This window comes from Symphalangus syndactylus, chromosome 12, assembly GCF_028878055.3.
Source record: "Symphalangus syndactylus isolate Jambi chromosome 12, NHGRI_mSymSyn1-v2.1_pri, whole genome shotgun sequence".
In the NCBI taxonomy this organism is placed as follows: Eukaryota; Metazoa; Chordata; class Mammalia; order Primates; family Hylobatidae; genus Symphalangus; species Symphalangus syndactylus.
The window spans coordinates 100,236,545-100,262,682 of NC_072441.2; the positions used below are offsets into that span (position 1 = coordinate 100,236,545).

General features: G+C 36.7%; 1 protein-coding gene across 13 annotated transcripts in view; it reads left to right on the plus strand.

The window, feature by feature from the left end:
* DNM3 (dynamin 3) overlaps nt 1-26,138 on the plus strand; it is a 607,865-nt gene that overhangs the window by 391,146 nt on the left and 190,581 nt on the right. The window contains exon 16 of one of the 13 annotated variants that reach the window (XM_063627337.1): nt 1,197-11,180. The exons of 11 other annotated variants lie outside the window; for them this stretch is intronic. In XM_063627337.1, the coding sequence (XP_063483407.1) occupies nt 1,197-1,238 (42 nt within the window). In that variant the 3' untranslated portion in view covers nt 1,239-11,180. Of the gene's footprint in view, nt 1-1,196; nt 11,181-26,138 lie in introns of those variants that run through there. One more of the 13 variants, XM_063627338.1, reaches the window with a different exon arrangement.

Below are 26,138 nucleotides of genomic sequence, written 5' to 3' on the forward strand. Positions count from 1 at the left end.
AAAAATCAGCGAGGCATGGTGGCAGGTGGCTGTAATCCCAACTACTCAGGAGGCTGAGGCAGGAGCATCGCTTGAACCTGGGAGGTAGAGGTTGCACTGAGTCGAGATCATGTCACCGCACTCTAGCCTGGGCAACAGAGCAAGACTCTGTCTCAAAAAAAAACACACAAAAAAAAAACATATTGGCATCAGAGAAATTAAATACCTCTAGAAATGATTCTGCAAGCACATTTTAACAATTTTTAAGCAAAATTTCAAACAAAAACAGCCATCATTATTTGGCATAGCAAGAGTTTTACTGTAAAGCAAATTTAATCTACTTCTTCAGGTAGAAACGTTTTCCTGATGCAGTGGCCTTCCTTCATACTGTGTAACTGCCAAAGGAATCACTTAAAAATAAAAGCTATTATATGCTTCTTACATCTTTAGACAATGGGAATTATTCTAAATTACAGCTGATAGAAAGCATTTTTTCTATTCTTCATTTGAATTTGTGTTGTATATCTAAGGACTTGAGAAATTGATTTCAAAATTTCATGGTAACTTGTCATAATCCTTATGTAGGAAAATAAAACATAGAAGTTGGTCTTGTTGGGCAATATATTGTCCTACTTTTTTACCTATTGCTGTTAACAAAGCAAAGTTTGGGAGGGATAGCATTAGAAGATATACCTAATGTAAACGTTATGAGTTAATGGGTGCAGCACAACAACATGGCACATGTATACATATGTAACAAACCTGCATGTTGTGCACATGTACCCTGGAACTTAAAGTATAATAAAAAAAAGAAAAAAAAAGTTTGGATACATATATGTACATATATATGTACATTTATACACCTACACACACTTCATCCCCCCCACACACAAATAATTGGCATACAGTGAATATATTTTGCCACTAAAGCTGTACTAAACATAATTAGATATGTTTGGGATAAGTCAGAAGCATTTTAGAATCTTACAGTAACTTAATTATTATATACTATGGTTAATATCCTGCAGCTATAAAAATGACTGGGAACAAGCTAGGATCTAAATTTAAAAGTAAATGCATAGGAGTGTGCATATAGAAAAATCACTGAAAAAATTAATACTTATAAATCAGCCATTTTTTTTCAATAGTAACACTGAGAGAATGAGAAAATACCTGCAATTAGTGCATTTTAAATTAGTCCTTCTTTCCTTTTACAGCTGCCAGTGGAGGGCATATTGATCAGAGAAAGGACCAAATAGACCAAAATGCAGAAAGCAGATCTATGGTGTAAAGTGCCAGAGTAATTGATCCTTACCTGGTAAATATTCACGTATGTTAATGTAAGTTAATACTGTTAGGAATCTGAGACCAATTTCATAAACGATATGCAACTATTTGGAAATTTCAATTGTAGATACTCAACAAATATCAAGTAAGCGCATTTCAACCTAAAGATGAGTGTTCGGATATTTTAGTCAAACACTTTGGTATTGGTTCTGACTGTGATAATCCTGGCCAGTATGTGTAGACTCTTGTAGTAGTCATCGTTTCCAAGCTGATTGGGCAGAGACCATGTCTATTGCACTTTTGAATAGCAACTTGAATCCTCTTGGCTTTTGGAACATATAAAATAACAATGTTCTCCAGAAATGCTGCCATTTGGTAACTTCTCTTTGGAGTGCAAACTTAAATTCTTGGTTATAAGTGGTATGTGCATTTGCCCCGGTGTCCACATGCATAGATCTCTATGGGCATCAAATAAGGTATGCTTGCTGGGAAATAGAATGATTTTTGAATGCATAAGAACCCAAAGAGGATGACATTAAACTTAGCGAAGTTTTCAAGCGCCAGTCTTTATTATGTATGTATGTTTTAAATTAAGAGGCAATCCAAAGGTTGAAAATCAGGGAAATCAGAGGCAGTTAATTTTATCAGAGAAAAAATTGGAAGATAAAAGCTTTGGAAGATATCGGAGCAAAAATTGGAAGATAAAAAAATGAGATAGAGGAACAGCCAAAAAATTTTTTAAGGTAAAACTATAAATTTTCTTTTCAAATTATACACATTCATTAGACTCTATAGTCATCTTCTCTTACTGGAACTAACTAAGAGTTAGTCCCTGTGACTGCTACAAGACAGAGCCAGGTTACTGATACGTCAGAAACCTAGCTGTTGAACCACTGTGTGAATCTTTGGGCCCTGTGGCTTAATTCTAATTTTAAGCAGATTTGGCTCTTACAAATCCTAAAGAGTTATAAAGCCTTGAGTTATTTTCTTGAAAATATTTGATAATTCAATTTATAATTTATGCTTAATAATCTCTTTAAAAAAAAAAAAGAAAGAAAGAAAAGAAAAGAAAGGGACCAGGTCAGGGGTAGAACAAAACTGCAGACATATTTTTCAAACCTGCTGTCAAGGAAATCAGAGGCATAAGAGAACTTGAACAAAATCAAGAAATTTACCATTTAGTTATAAAATTAGATGCAGCATTCCATATCTCATCTAAATATAATAATCTATTGGGAAATCATATTCAAGAGTGGCTTCTCCATCGAAGGTATAATTCCCTTGGAAGATTTACATGTATTTTATACAGTTTATCCCTAAAAATGTTTAAAGACAACTCTGTGTAAAATGTGAAGCACTTGACTTCCTTATTAGTGACTTTATGTGATGCATGGTCTACCATAGTAGTGATTACGTGGCCCATTAACTGGTGAGTATTGATCTATCTATTCCTAAAAAATTTCCCTCCTCATTTAAAAATAAGCAGAAATAAAAACCTGGCTTCCTCATTTGTGATGGGTGCTAAAGTCATGACTAGATAAAAGACTTCAATTTATCAGTTTACATCTGAAGCCAAAAACTACTTGTTGATCTCTTAAATTCAAAAGGTTACTCGGAAACACTCAAGGACAAATTGGAGAAAAATGACTAATTCCTTTTAGTAAGTGTCTCTTTCTTATAAATGGAATTTAACTCCTTGGGCAAATGTAACGTTCTTTTTACTTCTGTGATTGCTAAAGTTTCTTTAGCATAAATGTAGAGAAGAAATGGGAGTAGAGGGAATACACAAACACACATGCACACACACACACACACACACATGCTGCAACCACAGAAAGCACAAAGCAGTTGTTGAATATGTCTGTGACCTTTGTTTATGTTCATATTTCAGAGTCAAGATAAGCCAATTTTCCCACCTAGATATTTTCCCTCTGTAATTGGATATGTATCTAGATATTTACTATCATAATGGATCCTGGAAATGACATTAAAATTTCATTTCACCAGCAGCCAACCAAATTTCTGATTTTTCAAAAATTAGGTCATTTACAAGCTTTGCAAGAATCTCAGTTTATTAATTGGGGTGACACATTTATAGTTATTGGTTGCAATATCAATGGAATGTTTCTTAATAAAACAATGTTCTAACTATAATTATAGTCCACAAGCACTATCAGCCATATAGTGGCATTTAAGATGCTCTCACCTTCTTCAGCCTCCGTACACCTCACTCTTAGAGCATCACTACTATCCCTTGAAATACGGAAAGGTGGAGAAATCTTTCTGAGCTTGGGCACTTCCACTAACTCTTATTTTGCTGCTGCTCCCTGTCCCTATGAGGAACAGCAGCACTAAAAAGCTACTTTCAGAGATCAAAACCAACATGGTTCGTGGAAAGCCATGTATTGGTATGATTGGGGCCTGTCAACCAACTGTTTTCAGTCCTTTACTCTCAGAGATATTTAAAAGCTCCTACTGGCTCCTTTTGTGTAGCAGTAAGTGAAGATTCAATGGGACAAGGCTCTAAATGGACTGGAGGCCTCTTTTCCATTAGAGATCTGTTTCCTCGTAGACTTTTGGCTTCACACTTTATTTTCTTCTGCTCACTGCCTCTTATTCGATCATTTGTTTTTTCTATTCTCAGACTTTCTTTCTTCTCCTCTTAATTTTGTTTCTGAAAATTTAGCCTGTATCTTATAATCTACTATATACCAGGCAGTGTTCTACTCTCTCCTTACTTGTTCAACTACAGCCTGTCAACCAAAATTTATTCTATGGTTGACCTTCTCTCAGGAAAAAGACTGAGAGGAATAGACAAAACGTTGTAAAGAAATGTATGGGATGGTTGTGGGAGGGAAATCACCATGAGTGCATTTGGAAAAATACATAAACCAACTGTCTTCGTATGTTCATGATCATATTTTAAACTAGAATGGTTAACAGCTGTGTCTTTCCTGAATTATTATAAGCTAGTTTTATAGTGAATAACATTCTATATTTGTTCAGCATATTTTAGATAATGAGGTAGGAAAAATTTCTGTAGTATATTTATTCCTGCTAAAATAGATTATGGCCTATAGAATCTGGTTGTCTGCTATTTAAAATGTTTCCTACATGTTTGAGGGTTTCAAAAGTGTCCTTTTTACTTGTGAAATTTAATTCTATTCTCTGGACATAATCTCAGTGTTATATCATTACAGAGAGTACTTTAGTGAGCAGTGAAATGGGAAGAGAGTAAAAGAAGGACACTGGCATATTGAGCCAGACTCTTAAGAAAAGCAATTAATAACAAAATAGCTCTGTAGCCCAATGAGAATTAAATAATGAGATTGATAGAAACTAAAAAATTGGATGGTTTGGGTTTGGATTATGTACATGAAGATTTTTTTTAAAGTGAAAGAATTGTGTTCTTTGTTACACTGGTAACATTAAAATTAGTGAGTAAGGGTAAGGAGGACTGAGGAATTGAGGTAATTTGTGGTTTCACTGTAACAAGGTGAAGAAGACAACTTTTGGCAAGTTTTTTGTTGGCATATCTGATTTGCACTAATATGATGTTATTTACAATATTTATCCCACTTAAGTGAGTGTTTGCATATTTTACTGTAGAAACATGTGGGGGTTTGTGGTGTATGATATATACAAAATATTACCTTTATAAATTCTAAAAAAAAATCTGAATTCTGAAATATATATGGCTCCAAGGACTTCAGATAAGGAATTGTGGACTTGCATATCTATTGGCTGTTGGGAGGAAAACTTTAAGAGGTATTATGATCGAGCTATAACCTCCTCTTTAATAAGAAGAGTCAGTAACTGTTGTCTAAAGTGGTTAAATCAGGAAGTAAAAGTATAAGCATATAATATAGTGTTATGGATCAGAATATCTAAAGAGAAATTAGAAGAAATTTCTTTTTGAAGTAGAGGTAAAGAGGGTTGGAGCGGGAGACTTGCTTCTCATCATACCTTCTTCAAAACTATGAACTGTTATCATGTGCATGCATTATTAATACTTTAGTTTTAAAAATTAAATTAATTATTTCAACAAACTTGCCTTGAGTTTATGTAATGTGTTAGGCATGGTATCTGGAAGTGTAAAAATTGAAACCTTTGTCCGGGCACAATGGCTCATGCCTGTAATCCCAGTGCTTTGGGAGGCTGAGGTAGGAGAACTGCTTGAGCCCAGGAATTCAAGACCAGCCTGGGCAACATAGTAAGATCTCATCTCTACAAAAAATAAAAAACAAAACAAAACTAGCTGGGCATGGTGGCATGCACCCCTGGTCCTAGCTATTCAGGAAGCTGGTGTGAGAAGATCGCTTGAACCCAGAAGGTCAAAGCTGCAGTGAGCTGAGATTGCATCACTGCACTGCAGTATCACTGCACTCCAGCCTGGGTGACAGAGGAATACGCTGTCTCAAAAAAAAAAAAAAAAAAAAAAAAAAAAGCTCTCAAGAATTCTAATATGTAAAATAGACTTGCAAACAATGAGGCTTGATATGAAACAGTAAGTGATCATTTTTATAGCATTATGTACAGAGAAGACAGTGACTACTATTTTCCAACTAAGAGCATGTACATCTACCTGTGTATGAGGGTAATGGGCCTGGTGAACTGTGGGCGAGGGAGGAGGAAAGTCAGTCAAGGGAGCCTTCACAGAGGTGCTGGACCTTTTTAGAACACAAAAGACTCAATCTGAGAGGCGTCAGAGGGAGACAGAAACAAGGTGGAGATGTAGAAAAGTTCTTGATGGAGAGCACTCTTCCATGCCCTCCTTGTAGCTAGAGAAAACCAGGCTGTAGCTCCTTTAATTTAAATCTGCCTTCCCCAGTAAACAAGAAGCTATTTGGATATTTTGTTTTGTTTTTCCTGAAGGGTGACAGTAGAGGGTGGGAAAGGTACATTTTACATAGGGGATTTATATCTTAATTTTACTCTCAAATAGAAGACCCTGAGAAAATACACATGAGCAGGAATTTTTTTAAAAGAAATGCAGTTTAAAGTCAGCTTTTTCTAGATTGCAAGTAAGCTGTGTAGAGTAAGGGAAACATGGCTCATCTGGCCAGGGTTCTAAAGTAGGCAAGCTAACTAAATCTCACAGGAGGTCTTCGAGGAGAGCCCTAAACCCAGAATTCATTGCATTAATCCAGCCTAAATATTTTAAGGACATGAACAAATATGATGATGTCATTGAAGAGAAAGGGTTGTTTGCTTCCATACCCATTTTGGCAGCTGTAGCAGCTGTGGTATCTCTTCAAACACTCAGATTGTAGGTTAAACCCTAAAGTTGAGCCTTTGAGTTTCAGGGCTAGATAGAAGTTTCTTGAAATACCAGGCTTTTGATATAACAGAAATTATGACATAGGAGCTGTATACAAATTGGCTATAATGGGGAGTGATCAGATACATTGTGAATAAATACAATATACAAAGAGTTAATATTAAAAATATGGAGAATGGGGGAAAAACTCAAAAAAGAGAGCTCAAGAATCAAGGCTTCAAGTGCATGTGGAGTTAAGAGTGCACATGGGGGAGGCAGTGAGGCCTCTGACAGGCGGTAGGGGAAGTAAGTTGACGGATGAGCTTTATATTTCTTGAAAATTTTCTCTTTATCTCAGTTCACAGAGGCGGATGGGAAAGGAACAGATGTCAGAAACAGCAGTGCTTCTCAGGGAAGATTAAATGGTAGAGGAAATAGAGATTGCATTACCAAATAAGATGGGAAGGGAAAGCAGTGTATTTAAGTAGAACTAGACAGAATGACCAGGTGGAATTTGGATTTGAAGTTTGAGGGGATATCATGTTAAAGCAGTAAACACCAAGCTATCACAATCTGACCCGTTAAGATTCCATTAATTGATAATGATGAGTACTTCTTTATTTGTTAATAAAACCGTGCCATAAAGAATAAGCATATTAAAGTTTTCATTTAAAAATACATGTATTGTTCCATTTCAGAATTGTTAAAAGTTGAAATATTCTTATAACATATTAGGAAGAACTAAGGTTTAGGAAGATTTGGGATTATGTGAGAGTTGCTTGTATCACATTATGTTACTTTTCATTCAATTTTCTCCTTCATCCCTCTTTCCTTCTCCTTTTCCTTCTTCATTTTTTCTCCTTATAGGGACATATGGAGGTATGGGAACTCAGATGCAGTATTCAAAGAAAAAGAATGTATTATTAAGAAACTTGGTCACATTATTATTATAAAAGTATACATTCACTAAGAAAACATTTACATAAGAAAAGTACTCAATTAGATTTCTAGTCTATATATAAAAGATTTTCTCAACCAAAAGCAACTTGAGGCTGGAATTTAGAAAACCCAAGCTCTAGTTCTACCCTATCCCTCGTTAGCCCTATGACTTCAGACAAATCATATGCCCTCTTTGGCTCTCAGTTTCTTCAACTGTAAAGAAGAGCTTAGATCATGTCTGTAATATATATGTCCTTAATTATTTGAATACCATAGTCTAGATGGTGGTCTTAATTCAAGCAAATGCCGTTCACTTTAACAATCCACAGGGATGAGATGGAAGAGATGGTTCCAAGAGCAGAAAACTATCTTGGGAAAGGAATTCTACATTTTTATCCATTCATTCTACTAATACTAAGTAAACACCTGCTGTGATTTCCTATGCCTGGGAATGCATTTCTTCCAGATATCCACATTGCTTATTCCCTTGCCTCCTTTAGGACTTCACTGTGTGGTCATCTCGTGAGGACTTCCTTCTTTCCTATTTAAAATTATGTGCATGCACACACCACACTGTCTCTCTTGCTATCTCTCTTTCTCTCTCCAATTCTGGAACTCCACATTCCTCTTTCTGTGATTTATTTTTCCCAATAACACTAATTACTTTCTAATATTCTAAAAAGTAACCTATTTATTTTAATATTTAAATCCCCCATTTGAAATTAAGATAGAGACAAGGACTTTGTAGGGTTTGTTCAATGCATAGAATAGAGTTTATCACATAGTAAGCCCTCAGTAACAGAGTGCAAGACTTAATCATCAAGTAGCTGAGGAATTCTAGACTCATTGCGAGTATATTATTTCAATGGGAATAGATAAGGAGACTAGGAAAGTCAGAGATAGTAATGGATTCACAATTCTGATTTTCAAACATCTTGAGCAACAGGATATTTGTTTCTGATGAAAACTCATGTAGAAGCCACATGTGAAGAGTTAAGTGCAGACTTGGTCTAAGTGAAACAGGTGAAAGAAACATGGCCACTTGCTTTAGCTAGAATCACCACCTAAACTATGGTATTCACATCATCAAGAATGTACACGATGGATATATGATCCAAGCTCTTGCTTTTCTCCCGCCTCCTTAAGGTGGTCCCTGAAGAAATTCTGAACAGATTTTCTTAAAGTTGCCTAATATCAAAAATTACTTGGAACACTAGATCCCCTGGGGCTTTGCCCCTGGAAAGGAAAGAGAATATACCAATAAGTTGGTGAAGAGGCCAAGGTTTGCATCAAGGAAGGTGATTATAGAGAACAAGAAACATCTGAATTTTTGGAGGCTGAATAAAGAGAAAGGTTAGCAAGAGGACAGGGGTCTACTTAGTAAAGTCATTTCAATGGTGGTCAGTCACTTACACTTGTCTCCCACATAAGAAGAAAAAATTGGATCCTGGTTTGGGCTGAGAATTGGATATGTTTAAAAAGAGAAAAACAAAGCCATATTTAGGGGTTTGTTTTGTTGAATTTTATTATTGACAATGGCGCCAAAGAACCAACATACAACCACTTGAACTAAATAGAACATTAACAGAGGTCTAAACATTCAAACATATGATGAAGGGAAAATTCCACTAGTCAAAGATCTCAGAAGCGATATAACTCACTCATTCACTGAAAACTTGTACACAAACAAAATCTAGAAAAAGATGTATGTATGATTCTTGTCCTTTTCTATTATCAGTTTCTTTTTAAAAATTTTTAAGTGTTATTTTGTTTTTGACCCATAGTGGTTGTACAAACTATGGGGTGTAATGTGATGTTTCCATACACGTATACATTGTGTAATGTTCAAATCAGGGTAATTAGCATATCCCTCACCTCAAACATTTATCATTTCTTTATAGTGGGTACATTCAAAATCCTCTTTCTAATTATTTTTAAGTATACAGTACAATATTTTTAACTATAGTCACCCTACTGTGCAATAGAGCACCAAATCTTATACCTCCTGTCTAACTGTAACTTTGTATCTGTTGAGTGATCTCTTCCCATCCTACCCCCAACCCCACCTCTGCAGTCTCTAGTATCAGTTTCTTTTTTCTTTCTTTCTTTTTTTTTTTTTTTTTTACTATCAACAAAACCTCATCAAATTATCTCATTTAATGGTACCATCTCTCCAGACATATCAGCAGGCACCATTGTATATCCATTCTGTCATTTTAAAAAATCCCATATATCCTATAAATTTTTGCCCATTAGTCTTTATAGTTTTTTACATTCATTGAAATATAACTTTTCTCTGAGAGCGTCATATCCTCAAAACTATCTCAAATAGAGGGTACTTTTGTCCCATTACTCCATCTCCTCTTGGATGTCTCAGATTCCTCAGCATCAAAACATCTAAACTGAATCTCATGGCTCCCACTGAATCCATGACTTGCCTTTATCTATTGTTCCCTATTTCAGTGAACAGCACCTCTATGTCAAATCCATCATTCAATCTCTGTTTTACCTACTAAATAGCTTTTAAATACATATACTCTTCTACTTTCCAACCACCTTAGTCCAAGAAACCACTGTCTTCTTCCTTGATTATTGTAAGAGCTTTGTACTTGTTCTGTCTACTTCTGGCCATTCTGTAAGTCTTCTCTAAGTGTAGCTCTCATCAATCACTTCCTTGATATTCCCACTGCCACAATCCCTTTGTGTCACTTTATCTGAGCCACTGGAGTAGCCAACACTCCAGTTACCTTAGTCTCTGCCATCTTCTATCTACACTGTATTTTCATACCAGCTTAATCTCCATAAAGCGTACATGTCTCCTTACTGCTTTGCTGCTTACTGAATTTAATCCAAACTTCTTAGTTTAGTATTCTCTTGAACAGTAATACCTTCTCCCTATACCTATGCCTACCCAAATCCTACCCAACATGTAAGACTCCTGCGGCTTTTCCTGACCTCTCTTCAGCCTGATAGGCTATTCTGCTATTAGAACTCACAACACAGACTTAACTTTCTTGTGAGCAGTGTCTTACCACATTTATATCAGCAGACACACCTTGCACTGCCCCTTTCATATAGTTAATCCTCAATGCACTTAATGAATTTTAGTACATTTTAATTTTATTTGAATAGGTTTTTAGACTTTGAGTTTCAGGAAAAGGCTAAATTACTGAATTCATTTTAGTATTGTGGAAATCAAATAGAAACCACCCCACATATGAAAACATAGCTGTACTCTATTTGTCTTATTTCAAAGTGATCCAGGTCCTTTTACCACCAGAGAGGAAGAAAGAGGATTAAGCTGAAATTAATGTTTTGATGAAGATGAGGCGGATGGTAAATTGACCCAAGGGAAGCAAAAAAAAATCAACTTGCCACATGTTAGCAACGGAGACTTCATGATTGATGTTCAGTGACTTGGAAATTCTCTCCAGGGCAAACTGCATTTTCACTGCTTACTTACATACATTTTGAGGCATAGATTAATTTCAAAACAAGAACTTAAAGCTAGGAGGAACCTCAGACATCAGCTTAGTTTGTGGTTTTCAAACTTTTCTCTCTCCTTTTCTGTTTTTAAACATTAGAACCCTTTATTCAATCAAAATCTTCCGTGAAATCCCGTTGCATAAAATAAATAAAACCAGAGTTGTCTTGGTTAAAGCAGGGTGCGAGCCCAGGATCCAGCCCTCTTGCCTTGGGGCTCTCCAGCTTCCATGGTGGCCCCTGAAGCATAACAAGATAATCTGTAGAAGGCTGGTGATCTCAGTTTGAAAACCAAGGATCTGGTCTTCCCTCTCATTTCTTACAAGTGGAAACAGGTTCAGAGAAGCAACATGATGCGCCCAGTGGTAGAGTCAGGACTAGGACTCAGATTTCCTGCCATGCAATCCAGTATTCTCCTCCAATTCCTCTTCGCTATTTTCTTTAGTGGCATGTCCCTCCTGTTTCTTCTTCTTCTTCTTCTTTTTTTTTTTTTTTTTTTTTTTTTTTTTTTTTTTTTTTTTTTTTGAGACAGTCTTGCTCTGTCGCCAGGCTGGAGTGCAGTGGTGCTATCTTGGCTCACTGCAACTTCTGTCTCCCGGGTTCAAGTGATTCTCCCTCCTCAGCCTCCCGAGTAGCTGGGATTACAGGCGCACCACCACACCCAGCTAATTTTTGTATTTTTTAGTAGAGACGGGGTTTAACCATGTTGACCAGGATGGTCTCAATCTCTTGACCTCATGATCCACCTGCCTCGGCCTCCCAAAGTGCTGGGATTACAGGCATGAGACACCGCACCTGACCGTCCCTCCTTCTAATGACCTCAATTTAGTCTTCACTTTTTCCCAGTGTCAGCACATATGATCCTAAAGGCCTTCTGAACTTCTATGAATATTTTGATAGCTTCTATTCTCAACTCTTTATCTAGTAACTATTACCAAATGACCATTTTTTTTGCCATAACTCTATCTCTTAAGATACTACCATATTTCCCTATAAAAATGCATTAACAAGTAGGTAACATGTTGACAGGAAATTCTAAGAACTCTGTTTCATTCCAGCATTCAAGGAATGTAGACAAATAAAGGGAAATAAAAAGAAAGAGCTAAGAATTCTATTTTGAGGCCAGAATAGGCAAGATTAAAAAGAGGGGAGATAAACAGGATTTTGAAAATATGAGAACCAAATTACTCACCTGTTATAACATTAGAAGTAGAACTTAGAACAAGCTTTATCAACTTCATTTTTTCCCAAAATGAAAAATACTTCGTTTTAATGGAACACCTTTTACGAAAAGAGCTCAAGAATAGAAAAGTTTTTCATTTTGTTTTTATCTTTAACTCCAACATCTATAATGGGTGTGGTGGCTCTTGCCTGTAATCCCAGCACTTCGGGAGGCCAACGCGGGAGGATCACTTGAGCCAAGAGTTTGAGACCAGCTTGGGCAACATGGTGAAACCCCATCTCTACAAAAAATACAAAGTATTAGCCGGGCATGATGGCATGCCTGTAGTCCTAGCTACTCAGGAGGCTGAGGTGGGAAGAGCTCTTGAGCCCAGGAGATCGAGTTTACAGTGAGGTGTGATCGTGCCACTGCACTTCAACCTGGTGACAGAGCAAGACCCTGTCCCAAAAAATAAATATAAAAAATTCCAACATCTTATCTCGCCATTCAGAGAAAACCTCTTTTAAACATCTGTCTTTCAATGAAAATGCATGAATTATATATATGATATATATGAATTATATACATAAATAGAATTATGCTATTCGTGCCATTCTATAATTTGATTCTTTCAGTCAAGAAAACTCTTGGTGGTCTTTCCACCAAATATAGATTTATTACTCTCTTTTATAGTTACACAGTGCACTTTTGTATGAATTTATTGTAATTTATTTAACCAGCATCCTATAAATTTAGTTTCTAGTTTTTAACTATTTCTTTAATGCTGTAATAAACATCACTATGCACATATAATTGTATCCAATAATCACCTCAGGATAAATTCATAGAAAAGAAAGTGCTGAGTCAACAGATATCTTCATTTTAAATTAGAATATCTCTAATATTTATTGTAAATAAAAATTTTAAACAAAACAAGACAGAACACAGACAAGTGTGAAAGTCTCCTCCAACCCCCTAGCTGTTATGCCAGTCTCCAAAAGAAACCTGGTATAGACTTCAGACCTTTAGTTCAATATAAAGCTATAAACATAGATACTTTTAAAAAAGATAGTAGATTACAGAGTACATACTTAACTATAACTTATTTTTAAGCCAAATAATGGATTCTGACCAAATTTCCACATCAGGACATATTGTACTCGCTCATTTCTTTTTTGGACTGCAGAGTAGTTCATGCGCAGATGAAAGGAAGCAAAATGTGGTGGCTAAGAGCATGGACCCTGGAGCCTGCTCCCTGCCACCAGGCATATGACTTTAAGTGTAAGTCGCTGTGTGCCCTACTCTCTACATTTTTAAACTTCGATGATAAATACCTACTTCATAACATTATTGGAAGAATTAAATGACTAAATATATTGGAAATGCTTAGAACAATAAGCACTCAACAAATGTTAACTATTATTAATATGTGTCATAATTTTTTAGCTAGTCCCCAGTTGATGGGCATTTATTTTCAGTTTTTCAGCGATAATGATGCAAGTCATATTTCATATACGTCCATTTGTGAAAGCATTTCTTTAGGATATATTACTAAAAATTAAAAACGGATTTACTGGGTCAAAATAAAGACACATTTTGTTTCATTTAAATTTTTTTATTTTTTTATTTCAATAGCTCTGGGGGGAGGTACAAGTGTTTTTTGGTCACATGGATTGTATAGTGTGAAGTTGGGGATTTTAATGCACTCATCTCCCATGTAGTATACACTGTACCAGTACGTAGTTTTTCATTCCTCACTCCCCTCCCACTCTCCCCATCTCTGAGTCTCCAATGTCCATTATACCACTTCGTGTGTCCTTGTGTACTTATAGCTTAGCTCTCACTTAAAAGTGAGAATATGCAGTACTTGGTTTTTCATTCCTGAGTAAGTTCATTTAGAATAATCGCCCCCAGTTACATCCAAGTTGCGCAAATAACATTTCATTCTTTTTTTTATGGCTGGATAGTATTTTGTGATATATATATATATCTCACATTTTCTTTATCCACTCGTCAGATGATGGCCACTTAGGCTGGTTCTATATCTTTGCAATTGTGAATTATGCTATGATAAACATACACATACAAGTGTCTTTTTGATACAGTAACTTCTCCTTTGGGTAGATGTAGACACCCAGTAGTGGAATTGCTGGATTGAATGGTAGATATACTTTTGTTTGAGAGATCTCCATACTGTTTTCCATAGAGGTTGTACTAATTTACATTCCAACCAGCAGTGTATAAGTGTTTCCTTTTTACCACATCCATGCCAACATCGATTGTCTTTTGACTTTTTAATAATGGCCATTCAGGCTGGGGTAAGGTGGTATTTCATTGTGGTTTTAATTTGCACTTCCCTGATGATTAGTGACGTTGAACATTTTTTCATGTTTTTTGGCCATTTGTATATCTTCTTTTGAGAAATGAAGATAGGCATATTTTGAATTTTGATGTTTTCACATCCCCCCCTCCTCCAAAAGGCTGTGCCAGTTAATATTCCAGCCAATGGTGTATAAAAATATCCATTTCCTCACATCTGGTCATAGTGGATATTATTAGTCTAGCATACAAGTTCACACACGTGTAATTTTAATGTGCATTTCTTTGGTTATTACTGAAGTTTAGTAACATGTTTTATTTAGCATTTGTCTTTCATTATCTGAGAACTACTAATACTATCCTTGACCACTTTTCTATTAGGGTATTTATTTTTTTAAATAGATTTTTAATGGCTCTCTGAGTATTATGGCTATTAACTTTTATTCATACATATTGCCAATACTTTTCTCAATTTATCATCTGTTTTTCAATTTTGTTCATTATTTTGCCATGAAGAAGTGTGTCATTGCTATGAGTCTTTTATAGTTTCAGGTTTTATGCCAAATATCTTTTTTTTTTCTTTTAACTTCAATCTTCCCCAAATTGTCATCTCTTTTGTACTCTGGGGCTTTGAGCTTTGACCTATCTAAAATTTCTATTTTGTGGGGAAGGGTAGATGAGAAGCCAGTTGTCCTAAAATTATTTGTTCAGAAGTCTGGTTTGTAATGCCACCTTTGTCATAAACTAACTTCTCAGGTTGGTTTCACTCTTTCTTCGCTCTCTTCTATTCACCTGACCTGCCAGTGGACTTTTACCACAGGCTTGTGTTGTCTAATTTTTATATTAAATTTAAATCTTAATATTTGAAGGGTATTTTCCCTCTGATTACTTTTGTTTGCTTTGGTTATTGTTTAGAATTTTCCTGGCTGTTTGCAGCGGTCTGTTCTTCAAATGAAATTTACAATCATTTTGTCAAGTTACCTCTCATAAAATTGTTCCAAAGTTTTTTTTGACTAAGATTTTATTATATCACTATATAATTTAAGGAGAATTTAGAACTTTAAATATTGAGATTTCTATCCAAGATCTGTTTCTCTCTTTCAGCTTTGTTATATATCCCTCAGCATAATTTTATAAATGTATTCGTATAAGACTGCACATTTTCTGGTAGGTTTATGACCAGATGTTTTTTAGTAGATACCCTACGTTCATTTAATGGTTGACTTGGAGTGCAGTCCCACAAGTTGAGTCTAAAGTGTGAAAATAAATTTTTTAAAATTTTTATCAATCATTGTCACCAAAGACCTCTTCTTTTGCCACCTTCTACTATGAAGCACACTTTTTCCAAGTGGCTCAATGCAAGCTGTACCTCAGAATCCTGTCATTTCTAAGTAACATCTTATCTATATGCTATTTCCATGAAAAGCTAGTTTGGCCAAGATTTTGCTGTAAAGTATCCAAAGAGTTAGGCTTTCATTATTTTTCTGGTTTTACTTAATGAAGAAACACATCTGGGAAATCAATGAGTATTTGAACTCACTGGGCTTCACAAAAACTCTAAATTCAGTCAACCAACCGTTATGCTTAATTCACATTCAACCAACCAACAATTATTGAGACTTAGTATGTTCAGAATTCTAGAACTAGAAACATTTCTCTACTCTGGAGTGACTCATTGTCTAATAGGAAAAACAGATATAAAACAAATAATTGAAATATATGTTATGAAACAATCTGAGAAAGTAAGAAGTCACAATCAAATGGCAATTAAATAACTGGTGAATGTATATGAGTGTCTACATAAGTAGCATTTATTTATAATGAACAGCACACTCAGACAGACACATGCCAAGCTAAAGCAGTTTCTACAGGATGTGATGTGAACTCTTTTTCCCACTCTACATATGAAAATGTTGTCTGTAATAATCAGATTAGATCTATCCTATCCATAGGTTTAACTCTAGCATAACTTTTTGAATTTAAAAACCCAAGTGATTAATATTTTGTGAGAATGATTGAGTCCGTGGCATGGAATAATAACTACATCCTTTTCATTACATAGATATGTATGTATATTATAATAGCATAGATTATACTACAAAACACACATGCACACCACACACACACACACACACACACACACACACATACATACATGTGTGCTTCTTGGGGTCGTAGAATTTCTAGCTTCTCCTCACTGAGAAACTGGTGAGGAGAATGCTGCTTCTGTCATTGTCCAAATTGTGCTGATTCTTCTTTGTACATGCCACCCTGTTCTCTTCTTCTGCTGGTCTTTGCTAGGACAGTGTATTGACATAAGAAGTTCATTATTTCTCTGCACAGACAACTCTTATCCTTTGCTCTTGCTTTTGTTCAAAGCTCCCTCTCTAGTGTTACTGAAGGGTTTTATGTTTTAATTCCTTCACTAGAGGAGTCAAAACTATTACTTCCTGCTTAACCTATAACTCTGATGATGGCTCTGCCATGTTGTCATGGTTTTTTGTTTGTTTGTTTGGCCTATATTCTGAGAATTCTGTGTATCTTGTGCTCTGCCCCATGTGAGAATGAGCAAGATTTGTTATTTCATAGGGACAAAGCTCTTGATTAGGATACAAACTATAAAACTGGGTTTTTTCAATTGAACAAAATTGTGGATGTGGTAACACACCTGTGAAATTTCACTAAATCATAACCCTGTCTTCCTCATCTCAGCATTTAATAAATTAACCTATTCAATTGAGTTTGAGAATTTGACTAAAGCTATGGACTCTCCCTACCTCCTTACAATATGTATGTTTTGTAAAAGTTTGCATATTGTTGTAGGGGATTGATTGTTTTGCTGAACACTTGGTGCTCTATGGGTTTCAAGAAAGAACGCTTTGTTTAACTACTTCGTGCCCAGTATAGGACACATGCTATTTGAAAATGAGAAAAAATAAATATAGTAACAGTGTTTTAACAAAATTAGAATGTTCCTTCAAATGAATGTTATTTTCTTACTTGCCATTTCTTTTTTTATTACAGCTTAAATGTTAAACGTTTCATGGGTGTATAGTACTTCCTCTGTTTACTCATTCTCTTTGACCCTCTTCAGTCCACTGCAAGCACTCTTCTATTTCCAGCAGTCTACCAAAACTGTGGTTCTGGTGGTTACTTTTCTAGCCATATCCTGCTGCATTTCTTAGAAATAAATTTAACTAACTTCTCCCTCCATCTTAGAACACGTTCTCCGCTTGGCTTCCATAACATTACATTTTCCTGGTTTTTCTCCTTCTACTTACTTAGTCCCCCTTGACTAGTTTGCCCTTCCTCTCTTGTACCTCTAAATGTTGAAATGACATAGACCTTCTCCTCTTTTCTGTCCACATACATACTCTCTAGCTGAACTCATCTAGGAGTTCAGCTCCTAGATGAGTTCATCTCATTTAAATACCATCAATATGCCATATTTATGTGACTACCATAGCTATGTCTCCAACTCTGAACTCCAAACTTGGATATCCAACTATCCTACTGGGAGGGTGCCTCCCAGTTAGACTACTTGGGGGTCAGGGACCCACTTGAGGCAGTCTGCCTAACTGGGAGGCACCCCCCAGTAGGGGCAGACTGACACCTCACATGGCCTGGTACCCCTCTGAGACAAAACTTCCAGAGGAACGATCAGGCAGCAACACTTGCTGTTCACCAATATTCGCTATTCTCCAGCCTCTGCTGCAATACCCAGGCAAACAGGATATGGAGTGGAACTCCAGCAAACTCCAACAGACCTGCAGCTAAGGGTCCTGACTGTTAGAAGGAAAACTAACAAACACAAAGGACATCCACACTAAAACCCCATCTGTACGTCACCATCATCAAAGACCAAAGGTAGATAAAACTACAAAGATGGGGAAAAAACAAAGCAGAAAAACTGAAAATTCTAAAAATCAGAGCGCCTGTCCTCCTGCAAAGGAATGCAGCTCCTCACCAGCAATGGAACAAAGCTGGATGGAGAATGACTTTGATGAGTTGAGAGAAGAAGGCTTCAGACGATCAAACTTCTCCAAGCTAAAGGAGGAAGTTCGAACCCATGGCAAACAAGTTAAAAACCTTAAAAAAGATTAGACGAATGGCTAACTAGAATAACCAATGCAGAGAAGTCCTTAAAAGACTTGATGGAGCTGAAAACCATAGCATGAGAACTACGTGGTGAATGCACAAGCTTCAGTAGCCAATTCGATCAACTGGAAGAAAGGGTTATCAGTGATGGAAGATCAAATGAATGAAATGAAGCAAGAAGAGAAGTTTAGAGAAAAAGGAATAAAAAGAAACAAAGCCTCCAGGAAATATGGGACTGTGTGAAAAGACCAAATCTACATCTGATTGGTGTACCTGAAAGTGAGGGGTTCCTTGGAACCAAGTTGGGAAACACACTGCAGGATATTATCCAGGAGAACTTCCCCAGTCTAGCAAGGCAGGCGAACATTCCAATTCAGGAAATACAGAGAACTCCACAGAGATACTCCTCGAGAAGAGCAACTCCAAGACAGGTAATTGTCAGATTCACGGAAGTTGAAATGAAGGAAAAAATGTTAACGGCACCCAGAGAGAAAGGTCGGGTTACCCACAAAGGGAAGCCCATCAGACTAACAGCAGATCTCTCGGCAGAAACTCTACAAGCCAGAAGAGAGTGGGGGCCAATATTTAACATTCTTAAAGAAAAGAATTTGCAACCCAGAATTTCATATCCAGCCAAACTAAGCTTCATAAGTGAAAGAGAAATAAAATGCTTTACAGACAAGCAAATGCTGAGAGATTTTGTCACCAAAAGGCCTGCCCTAAAAGAGCTCCTGAAGAAAGCACTAAACATGGAAAGGAACAACCGGTACCAGCCACTGCAAAAACATGCCAAAATGTAAAGATCATCAAGGCTAGGAAGAAACTGCATCAACTAATGAGCAAAATAACCAGCTAACATCATAATGACAGGATCAAATTCACACATAACAATATTAACTTTAAATGTAAATGGGCTAAATGCTCCAATTAAAAGACACAGACTGGCAAATTGGATAAAGAGTCAAGATCCGTCAGTGTGCTGTATTCAGGAAACCCATCTCACGTGCAGAGACACACATAGGCTCAAAATAAAGGGTTGGAGGAAGATCTACCAAGCAAATGGAAAACAAAAAAAGGCAGGGGTTGCAATCCTAGTCTCTGATAAAACAGACTTTAAACCAACAAAGATCAAGAGACAAAGAAGGCCATTACATAATAGTAAAGGGATCAATTCAACAAGAAGAGCTAACTATCCTAAATATATGTGCACCCAATACAGGAGCACCCAGATTCATAAAGCAAGTCCAGAGTGGCCTACAAAGAGACTTAGACTCCCGCACAATAATAATGGGAGACTTTTAACACCCCACTGTCAACATTAAACAGATCAACGAGACAGAAATTTAACAAGGATACCCAGGAATTGAACTCAGCTCTGCACCAAGTGGACCTAATGGACATCTACAGAACTCTCCACCCCAAAACAACAGAATATACATTTTTTTCAGCACCACACCACACCTATTCCAAAATTGACCACATAGTTGGAAGTAAAGCACTCCTCAGCAAATGTAAAAGAACAGAAATTATAACAAACTGTCTCTCAGACCACAGTGCAATCAAACTAGAACTCGGGATTAAGAAACTCACTCAAAACCACTCAACTACATGGAAACTGAACAACCTGCTCCTGAATGAATACTGGGTACATAATGAAATGAAGGCAGAAATAAAGATGTTCTTTGAAACCAATGAGAACAAAGACACAACATACCAGAATCTCTGGGACACATTCAAAGCAGTGTGTAGAGGGAAATTTATAGCACTAAATGCCCACAAAAGAAAGCAGGAAAGATCTAAAATTGACACCCTAACATCCCAATTAAAAGAACTAGAAAAGCAAGAGCAAACACATTCAAAAGCTAGCAGAAGGCAAGAAATAACTAAAATCGGAGCAGAACTGAAGCAAATAGAGACACAAAAAACCCTTCAATAAATTAATGAATCCAGGAGCTGGTTTTTTGAAAAGATCAACAAAATTGATAGACCACTAGCAAGACTAATAAAGAAGAAAAGAGAGAAGAATCAAATAGATGCAATAAAAAATGATAAAGGGGATATCACCACTGATCCCACAGAAATACAAACTACCATTAGAGAATACTACAAACACCTCTACGCAAATAAACTAGAAAATCTAGAAGAAATGGATAAATTCCTCGACACATACACCCTTCTAAGACTAAACCAGGAAGAAGTTGAATCTCTGAATAGACCAATAACAGGCTCTGAAATTGTGGCAATAATCAATAGCTTACCAACCAAAAAGAGTCCAGGACCTGATGGATTCACAGCCGAATTCTACCAGAGGCACAATGAGGAACTGGTACCATTCCTTCTGAAACTATTCCAATCAATAGAAAAAGAAGGAATCCTCCCTAACACATTTTATGAGGCCAACATCATCCTGATACCAAAGCCTGGCAGAGACACAACCAAAAAAGAGAATTTCAGACCAATATCCTTGATGAACATTGATGCAAAAATCCTCAATAAAATACTGGCAAACTGAATCCAGCAGCACATCAAAAAGCTTATAGCTTATCCACCATGATCAAGTGGGCTTCATCCCTGGGATGCAAGGCTGCTTCAACATACGCAAATCAATAAATGTAATCCAGCATATAAACAGAACCAAAGACAAAAACCACATGATTATCTCAATAGATGCAGAAAAGGCCTTTGACAAAATTCAACAACCCTTCATGCTAAAAACTCTCCATAAATTAGGTATTGATGGGACGTATCTCAAAATAATAAGAACTATCTATGACAAACCCACAGCCAATATCATACGGAATGGGCAAAAACTGGAAGCATTCCCTTTGAAAACTGGCACAAGACAGGGATGCCCTCTCTCACCACTCCTATTCAACATAGTGTTGGAAGTTCTGGCCAGGGCAATTAGGCAGGAGAAGGAAATAAAGGGTATTCAATTAGGAAAAGAGGAAGTCAAACTGTCCCTGTTTGCAGATGACATGATTGTATATCTAGAAAACCCCATTGTCTCAGCCCAAAATCTCCTTAAGCTGATAAGCAACTTCAGCTTAAGGAGTCTCAGGATACAAAATCAATGTACAAAAATCACAATCATTCTCATACACCAATAACAGACAAACAGAGAGCCAAATCATGAGTGAACTGCCATTCACAATTGCTTCAAAGACAATAAAATACCTAGGAATCCAACTTACAAGGGATGTGAAGGACCTCTTCAAGGAGAACTACAAACCACTGCTCAATGAAATAAAGGAGGATACAAACAAATAGAAGAACATTCCATGCTCATGGGTAGGAAGAATTAATATCGTGAAAATGGCCATACTGCCCAAGGTAATTTATAGATTCTATGCCATCCCCATCAAGCTACCAATGACTTTCTACACAGAATTGGAAAAAACTACTTTAAAGTTCATATGGAACCAAAATACAGCCCACATCGCCAAGTCAATCCTAAGCCAAAAGAACAAAGCTTGAGGCATCACACTACCTGACTTCAAACTATACTACAAGGTTACAGTAACCAAAACAGCATGGTACTGGTACCAAAATAGAGATATAGACCAATAGAACAGAACAGAGCCCTCAGAAATAATGCCACACATCTACAACAATCTGATCTTTGACACCTGTTTAATAAATGGTGCTGGGAAAACTGGCTAGCCATATGTAGAAAGCTGAAACTGGATCCCTTCCTTACACCTTATACAAAAATTAATTCAAGATGGATTAAAGACTTACATGTTAGACCTAAAACCATAAAAACCCTAGAAGAAAGCCTAGGCAATACCATTCAGGACATAGGCATGGGCAAGGACTTCATGTCTAAAACACCAAAAGCAATGGCAACAAAAGCCAAAATTGACAAATGGGATCTAATGAAACTAAAGAGCTTCTGCACAGCAAAAGAAACTACCATCAGAGTGAACAGGCAACCTAGAGAATGGGAGAAAATTTTTGCAACCTACTCATCTGACAAAGGCTAATACCCAGAATCTACAATGAACTCAAACAAATTTACAAGAAAAAAACAAATAATCCCATCAAAAAGTGGGCAAAGGACATGAACAGACACTTCTCAAAAGAAGACATTTATGCAGCCAAAAAACACATGAAAAAATGCTCATCATCACTGGCCATCAGAGAAATGCAAATCAAAACCACAATGAGATACCATCTCACACCAGTTAGAATGGCCATCATTAAAATGTCAGGAAACAACAGGTGCTGGAGAGGATGTGGAGAAATAGGAACACTTTTACACTGCTGGTGGGACTGTACACTAGTTCAACCATTGTGGAAGTCAGTGTGGCGATTCCTCAGGGATCTAGAATTAGAAATACCATTTGACCCAGCCATCCCATTACTGGATATATACCCAAATGATTATAAATCATGCTGCTATAAAGACACATGCACATGTATGTTTATTGCGGCACTATTCACAATAGCAAAGACTTGGAACCAACCCAAGTGTCCAACAATGATAGACTGGATTAAGAAAATGTGGCACATATACACCATGGAATACTATGCAGCCATAAAAAATGATGAGTTCATGTCCTTTGTAGGGACATGGATGAAGGTGAAAACCATCAGTCTCCGCAAACTATCACAAGGACAAAAAACCAAACACTGCGTGTTCTCACTCATAGGTGGGAATTGAACAATGAGAACACATGGACACAGGAAGGGGAACATCACACTCCGTGGAGTGTTGTGGGGTGGGGGTAGGGGGTAGGGATAGCATTAGGAGATAAACCTAATGCTAAATGATGAGTTAATGGGTGCAGCACACCAACATGACACATGTATACATATGTAACAAACCTGCACCTTGTGCACATGTACCCTAAAACTTAAAGTATAAAAAAAAAAAAAAGTAAAAAACATTGTTAGCTATTGGGGCCATACAGGCATATGCCAAATCCAAATTTAGCTCTTGGGACTATTGTTTGCCAATCACTGCTCCACTCCAAAATGTGTTCCCAAACCTAACCATTGCTGTCCTCAACTACTAAATTACTTGGAAGGATCTCTGTCTCTTTCCTGCTCTACCGTGTTAGTCTACTCTTTGATTTCCTGCTCTTGCCCCTACCTCCAACCCATAGCTCCACAGAGCAGCTAAGTGTTCTTTTAAGTAAGACATGCCATGTCTCATGTCGAGGAAAACTTCCTAGAAGAACCTACAAAAATAATGTAGTACAATGTTTTTGTTATACTTCAAGAATTGAGACTTTTTCATGGAGAGAAAAGAGAGAAGGGGTGGTATTTCTAGAAAGGCAGGATAGTTCTGACCACTTCTAGTTTTATTTTAATGAATGCTGTTACTTGTTAACATGGGTAGTTAAAAATAAGAGAAGAATCTGAGATTTATCATTGTATATAATCATTAGGGTTTTCATATTGAGATATTATTCTGGATTGTAACTCAGTATTTAAGCTTAGAGCAAGTGAGGAAAGGAGGAGGAGGAGGAGGAAAAGGAAAGGAAAAGGAGGGGAAGAAGAAGGGGGTAGAGAAGAGGACAGAGGGAGGAAGAGGAGAATATATATTCTGTTAACTAAAGTGGAATGAAACTCAATATTTACATTTACAGTGTTTATCTCTCTTTGGGTTGCTCTGGTTCTTCATTGGTCTTGTCTTGCCTGTGCTAAACTTTTTCTATGACATTAAAGAGGTCTGGTGTGAAAATTACCACTACCCTACTTCCTTGCTATTCCTTTCTGTCAGCTTTTTGAGGATATCTGGATGTGAAGCAGCTTTTCTTACTCTTGGAACCTTTGTCTACAGTTCTCCCATCCTCTTCCTCTGTCTCACTCATTCTCTCTTGTTTTATTAAGGGCCGAACATTATTGTGTCCTTTCACCAATATTTCTAATTCTTCTACAGCTCTTTAATTTGAGCCACACAACTCAGCATTTTACCAACCCAGTTTCTTAAAGGAAGCAGATTATTTGCAGCAAAATTAAACATAGTTTCAATTACATATGTCAGTATGAATTAGATGCATGTTGCTGAGATATTTTCAAGAGTTCCTTATTAAAATAGTACTTCTTCTCCCTGAAAAGATGAAAATGCTTTTGTATCTATTGCCTCTTTGTTCTCATAAAGTTAGGTTTATTTTTTTTTCTTTTTTGAACTTAAGGATTGAGGTTAGTATTATTATCCCTGCTTTACATATGGTGAAACTGAAGCAGAGAGCAGGAAAATAATCTCCCCAAGGACACCCAATGTATGTTCCAGCCGTGCCTGGGCCTCCCAGGTTCTGAGGGCCAGATCTGCACTTTTCTGCTGGTCTTACAGAGGGCAATTAGAAGCTAAAGCAATTTCTAAGCTCTGATCCAAATTATTTGTAAGTCAATACCATTTGTTTTTACCTATTTTGAATACTTCAATCCTTTTGAGAGAATTCCAAATACACTTTTTCTAAATCAGTGTCTCTAAAACTTGGGTAATGTACAAATATCTTTTAAAGGATGAGTCCTCATGGATTCCGAATGGACACTAATTATTTTACTCACAATGTTACTTAAGTATTTACAAACAGAAAATTCTTTTGTTTTACATATCCACAAATATATACACACATTATGCTTATTGTTCTACATCAAAAAAGCAAACCAAAATTACAGGTTAAATTTAAGTAGAACCATATTACTGAGAAACTTTAGCTGATCAACATTAATGTGAGGGATTATATTCTTTTAGGAAGCATAATTAGCTAATCAAAAGCAATGTGTTCAGGCATGGGTTCTTTGGAGACTGGCATTCTCAGGCTTCCCTGTACTGGGTGACCCCACCAGTCTCCTGCCGCTTTCGTTCTGTTGGAATGAAACTTCCATCCACTCAAGACATTGTGATGTCACTGGAGGAAAGTACAGAACTGATGTATTGATGTCTGCCTCTGCCCTTTTTTTTCATTACCATACTATAAATACATTACTACCACTTGGTGCAAATACAAGCACTAAAATTGAATGGTGGTGTCCAATTAAAAAGTCATGCCCCAGACAGTTCAGCAAGTCTCTTTTAATAATTTTTATTAGATACCAACACAAGATTTCTTTTTAATTCCCACAAGAACTCACAGACTCCGGGGGTCAGAGGACTGCAGTTGGAGAAACACTGCCCTACACTTCTTGCTTTAAGGCTGGGAGAAGCTGTCAAGAGTTTTCATGTCCAACCTTGGATTGAGCAGCTACTTACTGGGATGACTTAAGGGCAACCTAGGCCAAGAACCTCACCCCTGCTAATTTGCTAGTGCACATGAATAATTCATTCCTTGTAAATGGAAGGACTGAAGGACTCAACTTAAATTCAAATATATTACCCAGGAAGAATAATTAATAAGAGTTTATTCTATAGGAGACATTAATTTATTCTAATTATGCATGAAACAAAGCCTAGGGGAATGAGACATGGGATAGGTGAGTTTTGTTATCTTCGTAAGTCAGCATGTATTAAGTACCTGCTAGTATCAGAGATCTGCAGAGGTAAGCATGCGGTCCCATTCGTGGTACCTGAAATCCAGTTGATAATACAGAACAAATGGAACGAGAGGGGAAGCTTTCTTGGGATACAACAGAGGGAGAAACCTAGAAACTAGGCAG